General features: G+C 47.6%; 1 protein-coding gene across 2 annotated transcripts in view; it reads left to right on the top strand.

The window, feature by feature from the left end:
- Nucleotides 1-302: 302 nt before the first annotated feature.
- Nucleotides 303-22,143, top strand: part of LOC144135299 (uncharacterized) — a 51,407-nt gene continuing 29,566 nt past the window's right edge. The window contains exons 1-10 of one of the 2 annotated variants that reach the window (XM_077668008.1): nt 303-499; nt 7,436-7,492; nt 9,882-10,000; nt 10,127-10,150; nt 11,135-11,152; nt 13,181-13,198; nt 13,764-13,779; nt 14,976-15,073; nt 16,132-16,239; nt 19,273-19,482. In XM_077668008.1, the coding sequence (XP_077524134.1) occupies nt 9,997-10,000; nt 10,127-10,150; nt 11,135-11,152; nt 13,181-13,198; nt 13,764-13,779; nt 14,976-15,073; nt 16,132-16,239; nt 19,273-19,482 (496 nt within the window). In that variant the 5' untranslated portion in view covers nt 303-499; nt 7,436-7,492; nt 9,882-9,996. Of the gene's footprint in view, nt 500-7,435; nt 7,534-9,881; nt 10,001-10,126; nt 10,151-11,134; nt 11,153-13,180; nt 13,199-13,763; nt 13,780-14,975; nt 15,074-16,131; nt 16,240-19,272; nt 19,483-22,143 lie in introns of both variants that reach the window. The other variant, XM_077668009.1, reaches the window with a different exon arrangement.

Here is a 22,143-nt window from a genome sequence, read left to right as displayed (position 1 = left end):
GAGTGGATTCCAAGAGAAGGCAAGCATAGCAGGTGGCGGGTGAGATTAAGAAATTTGCGGGGATACGGTGGGCGCATCTGGCAAAAGACCGGGTTAATTGAAGAGACATGGGGGAGGCCTGTTCCCTGCAGTGAGCGTCGTCAGGTTGGTGATGATGATGATGATGATGATGATGATGATGATGATGATGATTATACCAACGACTGGTGAGGGGCCAGACATAGGCGGTGAATTGCTGGAAACAGAAGAGTTTAGGGCGGGGGGAGGGGGAGGGGGGATGGAGTAGTACTAAGGTATGGACTGACAGATCAGACGACGCAACGACAGGAGCCCTGTTGTCTCAAATACTGGGACATGGGCTATCATATCTTCATCTTTCTTGGCCACGCTTGACGCTCTGAACTGAGAGATAACGAGGAGGAAAACGACCGTTCCTAGGGTTCTCCATCCTAAGGTCTGCTGTACGCCGCCTCCCGCTTCATCTGGCCTGGGCGCTGAAGTGAGTCTTGGTGCTGCTGATCGTCTGACTGCCTCTGCGTCTTCAGGCCTGTCGGCAACTCCTGGTGAGGCCGTTCCGCGAATGAGGGATTTGGCCAGGTTTTTCCCTTTTGGATGTAGGCTTCATGTCTCTTTAGGGTCAGGGCCATGGCTATGTCTTCTCCGGCCATATTTCCGGTAACCTGGTTCGCCAGTTTGCCGGCTGAAAACATGCCGCGAAAGTCTTTTTGCCAAAACGGTGTCAAGCTTATCCCTGGGGCGCTGGTCCCTGTAGGACATGGATTAATTAAGATCAAAACTCTCGTATGATCCACGAGCAGCTGAAGGCTTCGACCAGCCGATATCTTGAGATTTCCGAGGTTTGACCATGTGGCAAAAAAAGGAATTTAGTGCAAATCAGCTGTCTTGGATTGTGTTGCAAACTTGCTGCAGTGAACTCTTGCTCCTCACACCCGGTGAAAGCATTTATTCCCGAGCAACTTGCCTGCGTAAAAGGAATAATCCGCGGTGTGGATCCCTCCACTACACCGGAAGAAAGTCGTGAAGATTTCTATGATGCCGGTGTTGGCATTCTTTCAGTTTACCGCTGTAACAGAACGACTGGAGGCTCTTGTATTGCATCTGAATCAGTTATCGAAACTTTGGCGGGATCCTCTTGCCCGTGTCAGATCAAACTGAGGCCCATTGTATACCATGTTGACTAACTGCAGCCCCAACCATTGCAGTGTAAGATCTGCTGGCGTTTTGGTCACAGCGGTAAATCTTGCAGGTCGGCAATGCGCTGCCGTGTTTGCGGCGGTGATCACGCTTCAGACGTCTACACTTCTGAGTTGTTTAGCTGCTGCCTTGTCCACTCTGATTACACAGCTGACGATCCCACCTGCCCGAAGCGTGCCGATGAACAGTGTGTCTTGGACATTATTCAACGCGACAGGTGCTCGCGCGCGCATGTTTATGCCCCACTTGACAGAAGACAGAGCTCGTACGCAAATATTGTCCGCACGACCGCTACCGATGCGGAGGCAAGCTTAACTAAGTCGGTTGTCGCTAACCCATGGGAGTTAATAAAATCAAACAGACATCGAGATTTTTGTCGTACGGCTGCGCAGTCACTGCTGACCAAACCAGTTGCCCATTCGACTTTAGGAAGATTAAAATCCCTGCAAATGTAAACCTTGTACTTCGAAAAATAATTTTTTTCCCAATATCTAAAAAAATTATTCATGAAAACGTTAAGGTCTGAATTTGGTGGAAAGTAATAACAGCCAACGAGACAGTGAGATTTTTCACGTGTTGAAATTTTCAACCACACAAATTCCTCGTAGGTTTCCAGGTCTTGTCTTCTAAGTCAACCTAATACAGTCCTGCACGCTATCAGAACTCCGCCACCGTATTTAACCCGGTCGGAGACAGCGTACTCATCTGAGAAATAAGAGCTACCCGCACATGATGAGTTTAGCCATGTTTCTGTCAAGCATATAATATTATACCCACATTGGTATGCATTCGCGAAGAGCACTTCTCTTTTAGTTCGAAGCCCTCTCGTGTTTTTATAATATAACCTAATGTCCTGAGCCATTTTCTGAAGGGGTTAGAGCACGGTTAGGATTATCAAAGTGTCCGGAGGACCCCACGTTTCCATAGAAGGGGCGAAACACGCAACCGTCAGGCCACACTTCAGGTTTATTAAGATTTAAGAGATGCTCATCGAGCAGAGACATGGAAGGAGCAATACGTGTCGTACCTCGTTTTCAGTTTTGTGCACGTAATCACCTTGTCACTCACAATATCTCCCAGGAGTTCCTGCATGTCCGTCGCTGTTGTAGTCGGTCCAGGCGAGAAACGAGTAGGCTTTTCTCTGCCGGCAGTTTGGATGCTACTTTGAGCATCGACTGTTAAGGTGTGCCAATCGTCGCTCGAGGCCGTGATGGCTGGCTCGCCGCTTTAGACGGGCGTGGCAGATGGCTACTTTGGTGCTGAGCAAGAGGCTGTGGAGGGACGCTAGAATTTGGGGCAGCGATGTTTGTGGCCACAGCAGACGCGTAGTTCCGAGGTTACGAGCAGTCGTAGAGCAAACAGTCATCCTGTCCGGCGGTATGCACCAGAACTGATGCACACAGGCCAGTCACAGCCTCACGCAGGCGCACATTTTCCGCTCGAAGTTGTAGCACCTCTGCCGCCAACGCATCCATTCGACTGGCCATCGTCTGTATCTGCTGAAGAACGCCCGACGAAGCGCAGACACCAGCCGCGCTCTGAAGATCGAGGGAAGACGCAGGCTCCTCGTGGGGTGTGTCTGGGTGGCCGGTGTTGCCGGTGTAGCTAAGTTCTGCCGACGAGTTCTGCAAAAACTGCTGCCTGCCATGAATGGGCTGGGAGCAGCGCGCACATGCGTCTGGTTCGGGCGCCATCTTACCGGATTTCCGCGCAGGCTGCTTCATCGGCTTTAGGTAACCTAACCTCGTGTACCTGTTCTCAATCGTATGTAACTGTAGATAATATTCAACCAACCACCTCTTCTGCCTCCATGCCTGTGGGTGTAAATGCCTCTGAGCCAGTCCCCTCTCTAACGATTGCCAGTCATATACTGAAAGGACATGTCCATCTCACAAGCGTCGTGCTTCCTCTTCTCATTCTAAATCTGACCATCCGCATGTCAAGAATAAGAAAGGTTCTCCAGGAACTGCAAAGAAATCAGATAATTTGAAAGGGGCTATTGCTGCCTCATTTTTAAAGCAATAATCATTGCGGGTATTTCTGTACTGCAGTGGAATTGTCGCTCTATCTCTTCTTCATTTCACTACTTAGAGCAGTTTACTCTTAAATTTACTCCGGACATTATATTACTACAGGAATCGTGGCTCTCTCCTAATCGTCCTTTAATAATTTAAAGCTACTCTGTTTTTAGAGCTGATCGCCCAAACAGCAGGGGTGGGGCTTTTTAACATTGATGTCAACAAAACTGTTCCATCCTGCTAAAGTGTCTCGTATATTAACGCAACCGGATTGTGCGATTCTTGCATTTGACATCCTTGTTCCGCAGTGTGCCCTTGTTATAGTTGCAAATATCTGCTTCCCCACAAGCATCCGTAGGACGGATGGGCTAGATGCTTTACAGCGCAATAAAAATGTAGTTCTGGCTGGGGACTTCAATTCGCACCATGTTATATGGGGCTTCCGGACCGATTACAGCGGGCATTCACTTTGGTCTTGTATGTCAGAAAATGATGTGTGCTGTAACAACAGTCGCGCCATAACTTACTTGAGGGCAGATTCTCATTCAGCTATTGATTTAACGTTAGCTGTTAGTGGTATTTAGGTATCTTTGTGGTCTAGAACTTCCCAGGGTATGTCAAGTGACCACTACCCAATCACTTTCACCATTGCATGCAGTCCACTTAGGGCGACCGGTCACGCACAAAACTTTGTCAATAATGCAGTGTTCAAGATACTTCTAGGTGAAGTCGTCTGTTGTTCCCTCGAATAAATCTGACCGGGGTCCTCAAGTAGTAACTTCTGTTTACAGTTCAGTCGGCCGTTAGAAATAAGACTTCTTCGAGCTAGTGGAATGAAGACTGCGAAAAAGCCTATCGTCAGAGGAAAGCCGCATGGAAGAGCTTAGCGCATAACTAGGGCCCCAAAAACTTGATAAATTACAAATTCTTTGCAGCATCTTTCAAAAGAACGATATCTAAGGCTAAGGATAATTACAGTGCAAATCTGAACACATAATTGTCTCACCCAGTCAACCGTAAGTCCCTCTATAGATGCATGGAACGTGCTAACGTGCTGACCTCTTCTCATATCGTTCAGTCCACAGTGTTGCCCCCCGTAAGAAGGAGACCAACTGGAGTCCATAGCTCAAGGCCTTGCTGCGAGTTTTCATGCTCGCGCTGCCTTTCCTTCGACCATATTTCATTTGGGTGCAGACTTCACTGAGGTCTCTCTATCTGATTTAGCGTCTGTAGCAAATTGTATCCCTGGAGTTGACGGAGTAACAGTTGGCAGGCTGAAAATAATAATTCAAGACTTTGTCCCGGACCTCTTGCCGATTATCAGTTCGTCTTCGGAAAAAGCGTGGACTCCACAAAATTGAAAAACAAGGAAAATAATTTTATTGCTCAAAGACAAGAGGAAGGATTTTGATCTCGACAAAATCAGGCCGATTGCTCTCACTTCAAATTTAGTTAAGCTTGTCGAATGGGAAGTCTTCAGCCGCCTCACCAATCATGTTCTCTCCAAGGCTTCAGCGAGGCTCAGAATCGTTTCCGCCGTGGGTGTTCTATTTTGACCGGGCACATAGAATTAGATAGCCGTATAAGGGTTGCTATGAAACAAAAAAAAGGGTATCAGCTCAGGTTGCTTGGGATATTGCAAAGGTGTATCACAGCGTTGAACACAGCATTCTGCTTCAAAAGCTAGCTGGCGTAGAACCTCTTTGGTACCTCTTCGCGTGGATAAGGCAGTTCTTAAGGAATAGATTATTCTTTTGCACTAAAGGTAGGTTAATTACTAACACACACGCCCAATCTAGAGGTGTCCCACAAGGCTCCATTCTTTCGCCGTGGTTCTTTAATATACTAATGCGTGATATCCCTATTCACCCGGTCGTCAAAGGTTATGTGTATGCGAATGATATTGCTTTTTTTCGATTCGGCCAAATATATTCATATCCTGTATCAATTGTTACAAGAGTATTTAAATGTTCTAGAAGTTTGGCTGGACAGCCTGAAGTTAACTTTAAATGTCAACAAGTGGGCCGTCCATGTTTTCCCACAGTCATCCCCTTTTACATTTCTTTGTCGTAACACTCTATCCTAATCCCGCAAGTTCGTTCTATCAAATACTTGGGTATATAACCCGCAATTAGAATGGCGGCCCCAACTTAGAAGCATTGTGCTTAAAGGTGAGCGTGCCCTTGGCCAGTTGGTGAGGACCAGCAACAAGAAAAAAATGGTATGCGTCGGGACACTACTCTTTCTTTATAAGACCTATGTACGGCCAATACTTGAATTCGGCTCTGTTCTCTTTCTGGGTGCTCAAGGTACAAGCGTGAACCCCTGTTTATTATGGAGCGACGTGGTCTACGCCTTTTATTAGGTCTGCCTAAATCAGTCGCTAATGCTGTGCTGTACTTGGAGGCGCGGATATCTGATCTAAATTTGCGGCTTAAGCTTTTGGGGTAAAATGCTTGAGAAATGTGTCTGACCCCACCTTTGAGAAGTCAAAAATACCTTGTGCAATGGCGCTCTTTGCCATAGATGCCTTAGCGCGATAAAAATCCGTAATCATCATCTGTTGTAGCGTCTTACTGTATGGACGTTTTCAAAGTCTTTGGAGCCTGTTCCTGGATTGGCTAACCCCATATTTACAATGAACCCATCTCTATTTTTTTGTATTTTTTGGCCTAGGTATAAACTTCCTCAGGTTGTGTTGACTTAATCCGTGCTGTGAAATATTTCTTTATCAATAAATTCGCTAGCACCAGTTAACCACCGCCGCGCTGTTACTGTAGTCTCCTATGACGACGCCCTCCCAGTAAATGCTAAGAATCTGCCTGCCAACGTTTAATTGGGCTTATTGAGGAGTATCTGGATAATTTGCTTAACCATATTGCCGTTTTTACAGACGCCTCCCAGCAAAATGAAAAGGCAGCCATTGGCATTTACTCAAGGACACTTAATTGGAATTATGCATTTCGGACCCCTGACTATACCCCTATTTCTGTCGCCTAGTTTCTGGCCATTGAGTTGGCCTTAATAAGGATTCCCTGCAGTGTCTGTCAGGTTACTATACTTTTAGACAGCCTTTCCGTCTTGACAACCCTCGAAAAATCGAGCGATACTCCTATGAACCATTCCCTTCGATTTTTTATTCCACCACATATAACAAAAGTACGCTTTCACTGGGTACCTAGGCACTGCGGCATTGCTTCTAATGAGAAGGCTGATTTTTTAGCACATTCCGCCCTTGGTGGACCTATTGCCCCGTTCGTCCCTAATACTGTCTACTAGACTGTAGCACTCTTCCAACGGTTCCAGCGCCTCCACTACTTGAGCCATGAGCCTGTCCTTGCTGTAGCGGATTTTCCGCATCTGGCATTTCCTTGGAGTGTGCGGATGTGCAGTTCAGGGCAATGTGAGGTGTCCATGACCCTCCTGCGCTCCAGAATACCGCGACTGAATCTCTATTTATGTCGATCAGGGTTATCTATGACCAACCTCTGTGAATCTTTTGGCGAAATTTTGTCAATAAATCACTTTTTCCTCTTTTGTCGGCGATTCGCTTCTCTCCGTAGAACTTACTTGGAGATCCTCTCGCTCGAATGGGGGCTTCCTCTATCTATTCCTATTCTCATCTCCTTCGGGGAAAGCGCTAAGGGATATGTTTTTAAACTAGTGTGCGATTATATTAAGAATATATAATTGCATCAGGTAGATTCCTATGTTGGAATGTGAATTAACAGCTTTGTCATTTCCGTTTTTTTACCTCCATTTTTAATCCACATTCGTGTCTAGGTCACAAAATTATCCAGTTATTCCACTCCTCGTCCATGAGTGCGTTTGTATCAGCAATTCACCCTGGTGAATCGCCCGCCGTGGGTATGTGCCATTAAGCCTGAGGACATCATCATCGTCATTGGAGGTCCCGCTGCATCCAATCTGTCTGCCTATACCATATTACTACTCCTTTTCTCCTATAGAAGCTCCTGTTTCCAGCAATTCACCCCCTGTGTCTTGATCACCGCCCCGTAGTGGGTATGTGCCACCTTTGAGGCCAACCAACCTACCCGCTGCGTCTGCTCCCTGCCCACGGAGTCCTCCCGTCTGGCCGCTGGTACTTGCACGGGCCCTGTCTGCGTTCGAAGTGCCGTAAACTCTCGATCTACCCTTTGAAGAGGCCCTACACGTCACGCCCCTCCGTTCTCTCCTCGCAGGAATCTACCGGAGTCCAACGAGCGAGACCTGCGGCCCGAACGCTGTCCAGCGACAAGGTCTGTCCCGTAACCTGAAGGCTACCGACAAGTGTCACGAAGTAAAGTTCGTGAAGTTTATCATATTGGGCTGTTATCGTCTCTTCGAGCTTTATCGAGCTTTTTAATTCTCGGTTAGTGCTGAACTTTCGACGAACTTGGACGCTAGTAAGGGCACACGCTGCTAACTCATTTTAATGTGCAGTTGTTTCGTCTTATTGAAGTCGCCAACATCGCTGTTACCAAGTTCAAATGATTTGTTATTTCGCGGTCCAATGATATCCGCTGGCGCCGGTGCGGCATGAGCATCGAACCTCAGCCACAGCGCGCTTGTTCGCTGCTCCCATTTCGGCAACGATCGTCTCGCTTTGATGCAGTCGACATACATCGAATTTCATGGCTATTGCTCTTTCGTGGTAATGTGGATAGGGAGCACTAAGAAGTTTTCAGCCGTTTTTCAAGGGCCTTGCCTTGTTTCACGGCCCGCTCCGACCTCACGTGCCCACTCCCAGGGGCTAGCACCCGCCTTGCATTCGGCCTCAGCCCACTGCTTCAGCCGGGAACGCAGCGATCCCTTGCTCCGCTTGCGAGCCCATGGCCGCTCGTTTACTCGTCCTGTCCTTCACCCATCCTGTCCTACACCCATGCTGTCCTTCACCCGCTAGGTAAAGCTGATTTCTCCGTGCGTTACCGCCCTTCAAGTGAGCCAAAGGTCAGTGTGGCTATAGGCCTTACCATACAGTTGTCCATCATGATGTCGCGCCACTTGAACTTTGACCTTTCGATTTGCCGGTAGACTGGGGTAGAGTAGGCTGCAGCGTTCACTTGGCGACCAACTTCTCGCGATGCACCATTAATTTAACTGCCACTTGCCATGTGTGGCAGGGTGGGCGCGCAGCCTGTCCAGAGGGCGGAACGCGCTCAGTGTTACAGAAGCCAAGCCGCGTCTATTTGCCCAATACACCACAGCTTTCGCTCTCTAACCAGGTTTAGCAGTAGTTAAACCACCGTTAAATTTTGTGCCGTGTTCCTGCTGAACGTGGCTGACGTGAGCTTCACCAGTACATCGACTCTTAAGAACTGGCAGCAAACGTCAGCGATCGCCGCTTCATTTAGCACTCTGTGTTGAGGCGAACTCGTTACTGGTCGCCGTGTGCGGCTTACTCGCTGTGTGCATAAGGGTGTGCTCTTCGCGTTTCCTTTGCATACCACCAGCGCAGCCGGGCTGAGACTTTTACATGAGAGCGTAAGGAGCTGGTTATAAAAATCCGGCTTCGCCCATCGTCCGGCGTCAGTCGGAAGAAATCCAAGAATTACTGAAATCAGAATACAGAAAAGGAAACACTCGGAATTAGCCTTCGACCCCAGACCCTCCGTGAGCCAGGCGGGAATTCAGCGCATAGGCCACGAAAGGTCATCGGTTCAGGCGTATTAAATGATGATGATGATGGATTTTTGAGGAGCAATGACGACTATGGCCAAAGAGCGCCATCACAAGGTATTTTTTTATTAGTGAAGGTGGGGTCAAAGACCCGTTTTCCAAGCATTTCACCCCTTACTAGCCGAGCATCAGACCAGGGGAAAGCTTGTACCCATTGTATCACCGGTGGGTACCCAGCGGCACTGGGGATCGGACCCCGCACCTCCCGCATGCGAGCCGGATGCTCAAACGACTAGGCCACCACTGCGGTTTCAGGCGTGTAAAAGGGAGGCATAGTAAACGCATTGTGGTGTGTATGACTTAGTAACGTGGGTATGGGATGCGTACAGATCTGATAGTAACTGAAAATAGCAAATACTAATATGCTAATTAGGCGTCAAATTGCGCGCAATGAACAGGCCTCAAATACCTAAAAGCAAGCTGGGCTGCCATGGGGGCTCTGTAGTTGTGCTTGGCTGTTGACTCGGAAGATTCGGGTTCGATTTCAGCAGCGCTGGTCACATTTCGATGGAGGCGAAATGCTCCAGGCTCGTATACTGCGCGATGTCAGAGCACATTGAAAAACTCCACGTGGTCGAAATTATCCTGAGGCGTCAACTACGACGTCTTTCGTAGCCTGAGACAGTTTGGGACGTTAAAAGCCATGCACCGAAGCCAAAGCAAAACAACTGGGGTCTGCTACTGGGAGGGAAGGTGGTCGTTACGATAACTGCCACCGAAGTTTCCGCCACGATATTATGAAAAAATGTGTTAAAGATCCACGTGGAAGGGTTTACCTGCGTGTTATTGCCTCCAGCAGGACCCAAAAGCACTCCGGCGCCTCCGACTCCGGCGTTACTCATAGCCCACGAAGCATAGAGATGCGGTGTGCTTATGAATTAGTAGGGCTGTTATTACAGGTTTGTACCGCGTCAGCGGGACGTCAAGCTCGTGATGTCGTTATTGTGTTGCTGCTTTTCATGCTTCTAGGTTTAACGCAAAGGGGCGTGTTTGGAAAGCACTCCAGAGGCGCCAGACTTCACATCGATAAGTGACATCTTTTCTGACGACTATTGACTATCAGAGCACCTAGACTCGCCTAACCATGGGTAAGCACCTGCCTTAGTTCTGTTGTTCCAGCACCCTACATAAGTTCTATACTCTTATTTGAAGCTCACAACTATGTGCGCGCCTCGCAAAATCAGCATTGCTGATGGCCATCCCTTACTTTTCAGGTGATGAATCGACTGTTGAAGGAAGTAAGTATTGCACTTCATTTCTGAGCAGTGCTGAAGAGTTGTCAGAGCCAAAAATTTGCGGAACTAAAAACACGGGCCAAAAAAACTACCCCTCCCTTCTGGCCGCTTCAGCCACTTGGACACTCAATAAAAACGACACAGCAATGCTACAAGAGCTAAGGCGCCACTGCCTAGCTGATAGTGTTGGATGATTCACCGAGGGTCTTCCACTCACTTTAAACGCACCCAATCGTAGACTGAATACGGCGCAGACGTTGCCTCTAGAGGCATGAAAAATAATACAAGCGATGTCACAGTACCACTACGAGTACTGATGGTGTACAATGTCGTCCGTACGTTAGGCTACTATAGGGCTCTCCTGTGGACATCCCGGACGTAGAAATCCCAAATATTCTGGGTCTTTCGAGCAGACACCTTTATGTCTTAAGCTGCCTTTAACAGCAGCGGTGGCGTCACCGAAGATTGCGGGATCCGTGTTTGCCAAACGTTGGCGGTGCAGACAGCGATAACAGTGCCCCCCAGCGGCGGTCAGGGGCCTCATCAAGGCTGTCGTCATTAACCATCTATTACCGCTCTTACAAAGCAGGCGCTTCTATCGACGCTATAGAGTTGTGAATTAGTGTGACTTTTTCAGCGTGGAGGATCGCAGTACAGGACCCGTTACTTTCGCAATGTTCTTGCCTTTTCTTTTATGGTCCTGGTTGGGCTTACCTATTTAAGACAGCTGCTTTGGTGCTTCAGAGCTCTCAACATTATTCAATGTACTGTGAAGCGAGCAAGTTATCATTAAATGCAATGTCGTAATGTTTTTTCCCTGTACTTAAGACACCAACATACGCCTATGGCTGTGATCAGTACATTAATCATAGTAGTAGAGGCAGATGCTCCTTATGTGTCATCTAATGGAACGTGGTTTTGGAATATCGACTCTTGTTTTAAGTTATTTACTTTCTCATTAATGAGAGTGCCATCTTTATTTTGTAGCCGCCATGTCATCGATTGGTAAGTACTGCCACCCTCTGCACCTATGTCGCATAAATGGCGTGCTACTGCTCTGCACCGTGCCCTCGCTTGCTGAGGCTCAAGTAGATACAATGCAGGTTGTCGCCCGTTTGAGCTTGTGTCTGCATGAAGAAAGTCGAAATGCTAAAGCAGCTCCCATGCTTAATCTATATGGCCGATCCCTGTGTTGCGGACATTTCCGAGGAAGATCGTTGCGCTATGGTACCTAACATCCTTCGGTGCACAACTGACACGCGATGGCACACAGAATAACAGCCAAGCAGAGCATTCTAATCAGCTGGAAAAGCAGTGACTCGTAGAATACACTGTTCAGCAGAATTCCCTCAGCTCTATCCCAGTTTGGGGTTTTAAGTTCGTGCAAATCGGGCTCACAAAACCCTCAGAATGGCGTAGATAACGCGTTTTCTGCGGTAGACAACGCTCGAATTAGATTTCGCAAGCGTTTTTTGTGCTTCCAGAGCTCCGCTTCTTTCTGGCATGCGACGAGACGTTACTGAACAGCCGTGAATATAACCCCAGGCTGCAGTTCAGAAAACGTACACATAAAGTGTCCCTTTTTTCATCGTCAGCTTCAAACAAGACCTGTCCACCGAGGTCTTCGGACTTTCGCTCGCACCTCAGACGTCATGGCTAACAGATATCGCGATTTTAAGGTTAGTCAGAAAAATTTGCTGTGGTTTAAGCATTGGTTAATTGGTTTGATCATAGAAGGTTTTCAGCTTAAGTTAAGGACAACGCAGCGAGCCATGGAAAGAAAAATGATAGGTGTAACGTTAAGAGACCGGAAGCGGGCAGAGTAGGTGAGGGAACAAACGCGGGTAAATGACATCCTAGGCGAAATCAAGGGAAAGAAATGGGCTTGGGTAGGGCATGTAATGCGAAGGCAAGACAACCGCTGGTCCTTAAGGGTAACGGAGTGGATTCCAAGAGAAAGTAAGCGTAGCAGGGGGCGGCAGAAGGTTAGGTGGGCGGATGAGATTAAGAAGTTTGCAGGCAAAGGGTGGATGCAGCTGGCAAAGAACAGGGTTAATTGGAGAGACATGACAGAGGCCTTTGCCCTGCAGTGGCTGTAGTAAGGCTGATGATGATGATGATCATGATGAAGCATTGGTTACCCTGGTGAGAAGCGGACGCTTCCTTTGCATGGCTACGTTACCAAACGCCACACACACACTGCTGAACGGATTGCCTGTAAAGCGTCGATGAAATGCATGTCTGACCACAAAGTCAGTCTTCCGGCGCTCCGTCTCACATGAAACCATCTCCGCGTCCAGTGCCGAAGTTGAAGAAACCTCCTACTCTGCGTCGCTGGTTAGACGGGACGCTTCGAGATTACATGGCTGAAGCAGCGGATAAAGTTAAAAGGTCACCTGGCCTCTTGGCCAATCATCAATTTACACCTTGCACAATTGGGAGGTTGCTCGCAGTCTGATGGGGCAGTTGCAACCTGTTACGGTGGACAGATTGTTATGACGTCAGTAGGCCACATGACCTCTTTCAACCAATCAGGGAAGTTCAAGGATAAACTGCACTGACGCTGCCCTCTTGAAAACCTAGCGTAGTGAAGCTTTCGCTTCTAAAACAAAAAACTTACCCACAAATTATTCTCATCGAATCGCGCGTCGCTATGATGATGGCCTACAAAGCACTACCCAGGACATCTGGTATCTGCTATGCACTGACCGGGCCAAAGACTAGTACGCAACCTGTGCAAGGCGTTCTGACATTACGCGCATCGAACAGAAAACATACCCACAAATTATTCTCATCTAATCGCGCGTCGCTATGATGATGGCCTACAAAGCACTACCCAGGACATCTGGTACCTGCTATGCACTGAGCTTGCCAAAGACTAGTACGCAACCTGTGCAAGGCGTTCTGACCTTACGCGCATCGAGCATTATTGAATAAGGCAGCAGTCTTCCGTGTGCCCAAATGCACCAGAAGGAATTGAGTTTTCGTACTGCTGTCCTAACACTTGCCACAAATCTGGGCTTTGTTTTTCAGAGAGCAGCCAGATGTCGAGTAAGTAGCAAGAGTCCAAGCAGTTGAACCCTTATAAATATTTTGTAGCTTGTGCGCAAGTTGAACTCATAATCCCTGCATGGAGAAAAACAAATAGCGCCACTTTAAATCCGTGCCTAGTACTAGCAGAGCAAGCGAGACCGATCGAATTGCCCCGGGAATATCGGATAAGCTCCTGTTCATTCACCACAGCACAATATTTTTGGTGCTAAAACCGGACGTAGGATTTACGGAAGCCGTTTATAGATTGTAATTACTAAGTACTGTTGCGGATGCTGGTGGTGAGGCTGCTGATGTTGATGGTGATCATTGCTGTGGGATAACTGCTTCATCGTGGAATAACTGGAATAATCATCAGGAACTTTTCAATCGGAACTTTGCAATGCTTATTGATAGGCTTTACATGACGGCTCTTTGAATGCACTTAAAGTTTCTCTAAGCACCTCAGATTTATTTTATATCAACCCCACTGCCAAATTTGTGAGTTCAACTTTAGCGCTGATATTTTGCAACGTTTCCCTTGCCTGATATATTCTTTTTGGAAATATTTGTTTTACTACGGCAGCCGAAGGAGGCGGAGGGCAAGTATCGAAATGGAATGATATACGTACTTCCAAAGTTTCATATTTCTGTTATACAATCACTTCATCTCAATTTCCTTATTACAAATGACTACGTGTATTTCTGAAAAAGTAGTAATTTTTCCCTAACGTTTTTTTTTGTCGTTACGACAGTGTTTTGGTCATACACTGTCCTCTGAGCCTTCAAATACAACCTACGCAATGACTCCGCACTGCGCCACTGTGCGATCGCAATATGTGGGAAACAAGCCAACTGTTTTCTAGCAGTTTGACGCGAACATTATTAAAACGCACCATGTGTTAACTGTACGGAATTGAGAATCAGTCCTCTAGCTGCTACTCGGCAGCCGTTGTCTGCTATCTTCGACGCAACGTGCTCTTGGCAGTAGTTGCTGTAGCCAAAGCCACGCATGCTGGTTGATTGACTGTGCGGTAATGTCGCGTTATTCGCAGCAGTAGCCGAAGAAGACAGCACTGCTGTCGGGCAGCCGCGCTGACTCCGGAGCTGGAAATATTAATATACAGAATACATATCAATTCCGTCTCCGGCAAATTTCTTAACGCAAAAATACATTCTCAGGATTAAACACCAGATCTTCACAAACTTTTGCATCAAAATTTGGCGGAAGCACTTCGGTGTCGCTCAAAAATTAAGTGGACAACAAGCAAAGAGTAGCGATGCCTTTCTAATCCTGCATTTTACATGTGCCCATATTTCGGGCACGCTGCATACATGTCAGAAGGGTTGGTTATCCATGTTACCCAGCTGAGCTCGGAAGAATGAAGAAATGGCGGAGGAATAGATGTAGCAGGCCAAGAAGAAGATAGACGTTATAATGTAGGAGCTTTTGTGGGCAATACAGGAGCGGTCAGTTCTGCATCGCCTGCACCCACCATTCGCTGTGCATATCTGCAATGTTTTTTTTTCCTTCATCACTGTCTCGGTGGGCACCGCGCCTGCAAGGGAGTCTGGAAGAAGGAGACACACGCAAAACAGAATTGTAATAGTTAAGTATTAAAATACCAGCTCCGATCTTCCTGTGCCATCAGAAATGTTTCGTCCTGTTCGAACTTCGCAGCAAGTCCTTGCAACTCGCAAGAACTCTTCGGGTTTTGTAGAAAAGCCGCCGAAGATGACAATGGCAAAGCGCTGGGTTAACGGGCCAAAATACAAACCACAAGAAATCTCTTTCCAGTGACAAGAAAGAAAGCTCGAGCGCCATAGTTCTCGTCGCTCTATGTTTCCTGTTGCTGCTGGTTATCGGTGTTGGATACTCTGTCTTCGGAGCTGCTGGTGAGTGCGCCGTAGTTTTCTTCTCAAATACAGCTTTGGTGACTTTAACTTCTCCTTATCCCCGTATGATGTGAGGGCATTTGGAGTTGACAACCTCCCGAACCTTCTAACTTGGACCCCTAAACGCAGATGCCTTCAAATGTGTACAGCGTTGGTTTTCAAGAGAGGTAACAGCAGTCAACAATAAAGTACTAAACACCGATACGATGGTCAAATACAAAGGCTACGATGGCTGCTACTAAGATACGCCGCGGAAGAGTGGTGGGGTTTCAACGTAGTTAAACGGAGTGGAAGTGCGAAGGCATGTTTTTGCTCGGTTGGCTGATAGTATTACTTTGCTGGCTGAAGGGCACGTCTGGGGGCGATATTAGACTCGGGTAGACGTCTGATCGAGGTTAAACTGAATCTGATTCTTTCGCGCCGCAGATGGAATTTGATGAAGACAAGGATGTGCGATGCACAGCGCGAAAGTATGTTGCAGTTTAACACGAGGCGTGATCGGCTGCGGTGGTCGCTTAGTGCCCTTGTGCAGTGGCCAGTGAAGCTGATCTGTTCACGCCGTCTCGTGTTGGAAGCCCAGTCAAGGCAATATTTATTTTATTTCTGCGCCGCCGTGGTCAGGGACATCACAAGATTCCTTGTTGGGTTTGATTCCTTGCAGTAGTGCTTTCGCAGTTGAAGCAATGGCCGGACCGCGGCTATGTGAAAACGCGAAAGAGCACGAAACGAAAGGGGAAAAAGGAAGGTCACCATGCGCCATACCCTCCTCTGTGTATCTACAAAAACTACAAATCATCGTAAGCTGCACCCAAAGCGGTGCTTCGCACGCATCGAGTCAGTCATGTTTGCCCCAGGTGCCACCCTAAAATTTTGTCGCGGCCAAAACAATCTTGTCAAGAAAATAGTAAATTGTCGCATATACCCCGAGATTTTTCATGGAATGACCTGACTGATTGCGGTGTCACGACGTTGTAGTCGAGGGAATGCTGACGAAATGAAATTCGGCATTTCTTGGTATCCAGCGAAACCGTTTCACTGAGTTCCTTCTTCGTACGCAGGCCCAAGCGAAGATGCGACTGAGGAGGCGTCAGGCGGAGGAGGTGGAGGTGGAGGTGGGCCGTCTGGACCATCTGGGCCATCTGGGGCGCCTCGCAAACCACCATCAGGTGAGCTTTGCTAACAACTCTGATTACACCTTGGACATCAAGATAACGCTACTCATTTGTACAAAAATATAAAGATCTCGCCCGCTGACCTGGTGGATGGGAGCTGCTGCGGATATTCTGGCATTTCAATGCCTCCCCCAGTAAAACAGACCTCTACCTAAGGAAAACTTGTATGCTGCCATAAGCTAATACAGAAATGTCAACTAAACATACAATTATCACTCATATGTCATACAAATGTTATGCTTTTTTACAAAATCAAAATTGTTATCCAGAGGTCATACAATATTTAAATTGTATGACGTTTTCCGAAAACGCTTGTATGAGGTTAGTGCTTCATATAGCTGTTTTACTAGGGCTGTTACCTGGGACGGGACTCATGTCCATGAACATAAATATTTTCGCCATGTGTTACCACTATTAGACTTTATACACCAAGTTTTATTGCACATTATTCTGGATAACTCCATACCACATGGTACAGCTCCCGATTAGGGTTGGAAACAGGAGGACATAAGTGCGCCTAGTAAGTAGTAACATGAAAGGTATTAGAAATTGACTGACACTAAGCCTCATCAAGAGAAAAATAAAAGCCCGAGGGATTCGGGAAGTTTCGAAACAAATGCGGGGTAACCAGCCTTCACCGAAGCTGCACGCGCTGACGCCGCCAGAGCGCGCATACTGCGTAGTTTTTGATAGGCTCAGTTCTAGTTTCGCGACATACATACAGTTCACTTTCGCACTTGCTAACGTACATCTTTGAATTTTCCGCGAAGTATAAATTATTTTTCAGATCCATAGCCAGAGGCTAGCCAAGGGGGGTCGACTTCATGCCTGTCAGCAGGAACGCGTCCCACGCCCGCGCCGCACGGTTAAGAACTAGGGAGCAGCACGCGAGTTTAACACCCATGACGGAGTTTATCGGCACTAAATCTGTCTCGGAAAACAAACTGCGGTGCATGTGCAACGAATTGGCGCAGCATAATTCCTGTTCTTTGGCAGTAGGTTTCGTAGCGGCGAAGAGGCGATGGCACTGGTTGCGAATCTAATTTGTCATTTACTCATACCCATCACGTCATTATGGTCACAACTGGCACGTCGACCAAACTAAATAGAAACCTAAAGGATCATTGCACTATACGCCTCATGACGTCAACGCAAAATACACATAAACATGGCTGTCGGAATTGACGTGACTTTCTTTGCCGTCTTTAGCTTATAGCAACTTCGGCGCCGTATTGTCTTAAGGTTCCACTTTGTTTGGTTGTGGCGTAGAATCGACGACATGAACAGCAGGTGGGGAATGAATGGCACATCCGGAGACACCGTCGGCCTGGCCGAGGTGACGCCGCTATAGCCACCGTCGTGTCGACGCTTTCAGTCTGACATAGTCGCACAGACACGCTGCTGCTCAACCCACGCGCAGTTTCTTTCTAGGTACTATATTAGCTCGTAAGACATGCCATACGCGTCTCTGTGCCTCCGCCACTCGTCACCATCGGTGACGTTCGACCAATGGATCAAGGATGCGGTAAAGTTGCGGCAAGAGTGCGGAAAGGGTGCGGAAAGTGTGCAGGAAGGGTTTAGGCAAGTAAGTGGCATTATGGGTGTGTTTCTTTTTTCATTAGCGTGACGTCTTCTCCAGCGGCATACGGGACATGAAGCAGAGGCCGATGGCAGGGAACCGAGGGAATCTGAAATGAAATGGATCGTTAGAAAATGAGCCCCTGATTTCCGTGAGCGCTGCTACTTTGGGAAGGAAATTCAGAAATTAGATTTTCTGGGCTTAGTTCAATTCCTCCAACGTGTCCTTTCTAGCACTGCATGGTTCGGCCGTCATAATCTACTTCGTATATGCCGAAATAATTGCAGATACATCTATCTGATCAACGCTTATGCATGCCAAAGGAAGTAGTGGGCTTCAACCAACACGTACTGGAGGGCTGTTTGTTAATTGCGCTGTTCAGCGGTTGTTTAATAGCCGCAAATATCTTGGCACACAGGAGCAGTTGCGTTTCGCTTCCAACAAAACGCGGCATTGACCCGAATCAGTAGAACGCTAAAGCCAAGCAGCCTTGCTTGTGAAAAACGAGAATGATTACGAGGTAACATCGAGATGCTTTGCATTAAATGGTGCGCTCAAGAGTGCGTACCATATGAGATTTTCCAAATTTCCGACGTCCTTGGGATCAGTCACCTTACGTTTCAGCTTACTAGAGCGCATTGCTACAGCTGTTCGCAAGGTCACTCAACTGGCCCTACGGCGAATGCAGAACGCCCAACGAACTGAAACACCAATGATATAGGCGGCCCGTCATGGTGACTTAACAAGCGCGAATCGCATACAAAAATTGCCCATCATATCACGCATGAAAGAGTACTCATCAAACAGCGCGTTACCGTATACATTACCATGAATACAGCTAGTGTCCAAACATTCCTTTAAGGGACAACAGTTTGCGGTCAGTAGCAAGGTTTTAGAAGGGACAAGAAAATGGTGCCACTGAGCTGTACATTTTGTATCTGTACACAGTACATAAACCATATATATGGCAGCTGACAAGTGTGGGGTTTCCTTCTTAACACCTTTTTCTGGGATCTTCAGAGACTGACACACTACACACAGCTTTTCTGAAGCGCCTGACAAGGTTTTTGCAGTTGACTAAGCTTGGAAAGCTACAAACCTCCAATTAGCTGAGGTTTAATATGGAGATGACATTGGAACTTTAGTAAAAGGTGCTCCGTGTCTTCACACTTCAAGTCAACTTTTACTAGCAAAATTTAGTTAATTTACGAATGTTACGTGGACTGTGTATCCGATGGCTTTACGTCAAGAGTGCTTACCGGAGCGTCTTTTCTCAGAAGTGGTTCGCAAAGCCCCTCGTTGAGTTGCACCTCAGGAGCAGTCTCCCTTCTCTGTGCAGCAGGTGCAGTATTTCTGTGGTGTGAATGTGCGGTGCTGCTCGGCGTCGGCTGTATTTTACGCTCAGCTCATGTGTAATGCGAGGACTGCTCTTTTTTTTTGCCTTTCAGGAACAACAAAAGAGACTGAGGCTACTAGTGGGAAAACTACTGAGGGAAAGGGAGGGGATGATGCCGACGCAACAAATACAGGGGGTCCAACTGATGAGGCACCTCCAACTGCCGGCACACCAGGACCTGCGCCTCATACTCCCTTCCCTCCGCCTCCTGCTCCCCCGAAAGCTACAACCACAAAGACGACGACGACAACAAAAGCCCCATGTAAGCTCTTGCATGCGTCTTCAACACGCCCAGAATATGATCTCCTTTGCTCCTCAACTGTATGCCTGCCTGCCTTGCTTACAGTTGTCCTATCGCGGTAAAGGGTATGTAAATGTCAAACTGCTGGATAAATACCCATCCTCTACTACCAGTTGGGCAGTGTGCCTGCGAATTCTTTCTAAGCGCCTGGGAACTGTTTAAAAGGCACCACTACGTCTCAGTAAAAATCAACACTTTCGTTGTAGTAAGCTTTCCTCAGAGAAAGCTAGTGAGTGCGAACATCAGTCAGGCATCATGAAGCAGCCGATGCATATTTTCTTTGTCAAGCTGTTTTAAGCCTTGCCGGAATAGTAGCGGTTCCTTTGAAGCAGCGACTACAAATTATATGGCCTGTTAAATATGGCGGAAAGCAAATCATTCAAACTTAGGAATAGTTAAAAGAGTGTTTTTTTATTTTATGTTGTCAATTATTGTGTAACAATTAGAGCTACGAATGTTTACATAAAAATCATTGATTTAATACAGAATAGCAATTACTTATAATTTACTTGGTACCAGTGACTGTTGGCTTCCTTTCTATGATTGTTGTAACAAGTCCCTCATTTCCCTACCCTTGTCCGGTCTGCTTAACTGTGGCGATTGAATGATGAATGATTTTGAACATTTAAAACCTTTATCTGCGTCATTTCGTTTCTCAAAGAACATACGACTTAACGGGCTTAACTCTTTCAGAATGGTCCCGGAGGAAGTTTTATCGCCCCAATATTCTTAGCACTTTGATTTTTTCTTATGGCGCCGCAGGGATTCTTAGCACATTTTTTTTTTGTTTTTCCTAGATGGCGCCGCAGGGCTTCATTTTTGGGACGCACCTCAGGGTAAAACAGCGGTAGCAGAGACTTGACTGGGGATGTTACCACGATAACATTGGAAGCCTCACTCGTAGGAAAACCCGGCAGTGTCCTAAAACACCCTGATTGTTACTTGGTCAATTATGTATCTACAACAGATGTGACGTCAGCAACAAGTAACTGGTGGCCGTAACTGACGTCAGCAAACTGGAGGTGTTCCTACACCAGCAGTACTTCTCTCGCATATTTGTGCACCCCGTAGAGGTCACCATCTAGCTCGGTGAGGCGTTTCTGGTGCAAAGACGTTGAGCCCCTATGTTGTTGCACAAGTGCGGGACTTGTCGCGTTGTAGGAGCCGACGCGTCAACAAGCAGACGCAACGGCGTCTACGGGAGCCGGTCGGCCTTGTGAGAAGAGTCCCCATTGTCGGGCTGGTTCCGGCCCGGCATATGATGATTTTTTTTTTCAACTGGGTCCTCCCCAATGACTTATAGGTCGTCTTATTACGCGCTGCACATTACACATTGCGGTACGAACCAAGAAGAAATGAAGGACACTGACAAGACGGGGAGCGAGATCATGTACAGTCATGGACAAAATTTTGCGAGATGCCGGAGCGGCGTTTTTAAGCTGCCTCTGCGCCACTCTGCGGCGCAGTGGCCGCGTCGGGCTGCGCTGGACGATGACTAGGCGCATGCGCGTCCTATACTCGTCCGCTTTACTGTCTGATAGCTCGTTTCGCGTGATCAGCTCTTTTTCTGAGCTTGGCCGCGGGAGGCCGCTTTTCGCCGCTCGTCAGCCGCCTGATGGCCGCCGTACCCGGCACGGTGACTGCATGCCATGACGGCGCGCATTCACGGCGCCCGTCGCATTTATATCCTGTTGTTTTTTTAAGGAGATAATTAAAGCGCTGTCCTTTTTTTCTTTTTGCTAATCATTCGCCACTTCTTGCCTGCGAAAGAGGCTAGGTTTTTGCAAACAGTGCGCTGTATCAAAACTGCTTTTTGAGGGAGCGATTCAGTCCGTGCCCCTCAACGGCGAGCATTACCGTGCAACTTAACTTTTGTGCCGCCAGGAAATTTAAAGCACCGAAAGAATTCTTGGGCAGCAAATTTATTGCCACAAAAGAAAAAATTGTACGTAAACAAAAACGCAATGAGTCTATGACGCTTCGTTTGGCAAGCCTGGTTACTGCTAATGGAGGATCCTGCATTCGAAAGTGGTCTTTCCATTGCCGCCTGGACCATTTTTGTTTTCTATCATTAGTATTTTGTTGCACTGCAATAAATATGTTGCCTATGAATACCTTCGTTTCTTTACACCTTACGGCGGCGCAATATTTATGAAGTGCTTACGATGCACGTTGACGGTGGCTGTTGAGGGGCATCAAGAAGCGGTTTTGACGGGCAGCGGGCAGTAGCGCACAGCCGTCATCTACAGTAGGCGGGAAGTTACAAATCACTAGAAAAAAGAAAAAAAGGACAGTGCTTTACTTATCCCCTTTAAGAAAGCAGCAGGATATAAATGCGCCGCGAATGCGCGCCGTCATGGCAGTCGCCGGGCCGAGTACGGCGGCCATCAGGCGGCTGACGAGCGGCGAAAAGCGGCCTCCCGCGGCCAAGCTCGGAAACAACAGCCGGTCACGCGAAACGAGCTATCAGACAGGCAAGCGGACTAATATAAGACGCGCATGCGCATAGTCATCGCAGCCTCGGCGCGGCCACTGCGTCGCCGAGTGGCGCAGGGGCCACGCCCTCACTAGGCCACGCCCACATCCTCTTGGCACACGGGGCCCGTAGGTCTTTTGTCGCCG

The sequence above is a fragment of the Amblyomma americanum genome, chromosome 5 (genome assembly GCF_052857255.1).
Source record: "Amblyomma americanum isolate KBUSLIRL-KWMA chromosome 5, ASM5285725v1, whole genome shotgun sequence".
NCBI classification, from domain to species: Eukaryota; Metazoa; Arthropoda; class Arachnida; order Ixodida; family Ixodidae; genus Amblyomma; species Amblyomma americanum.
The sequence above is the reverse complement of the archived record's forward strand: the minus strand, read 5'-3'. Positions and strand labels throughout refer to the sequence as shown.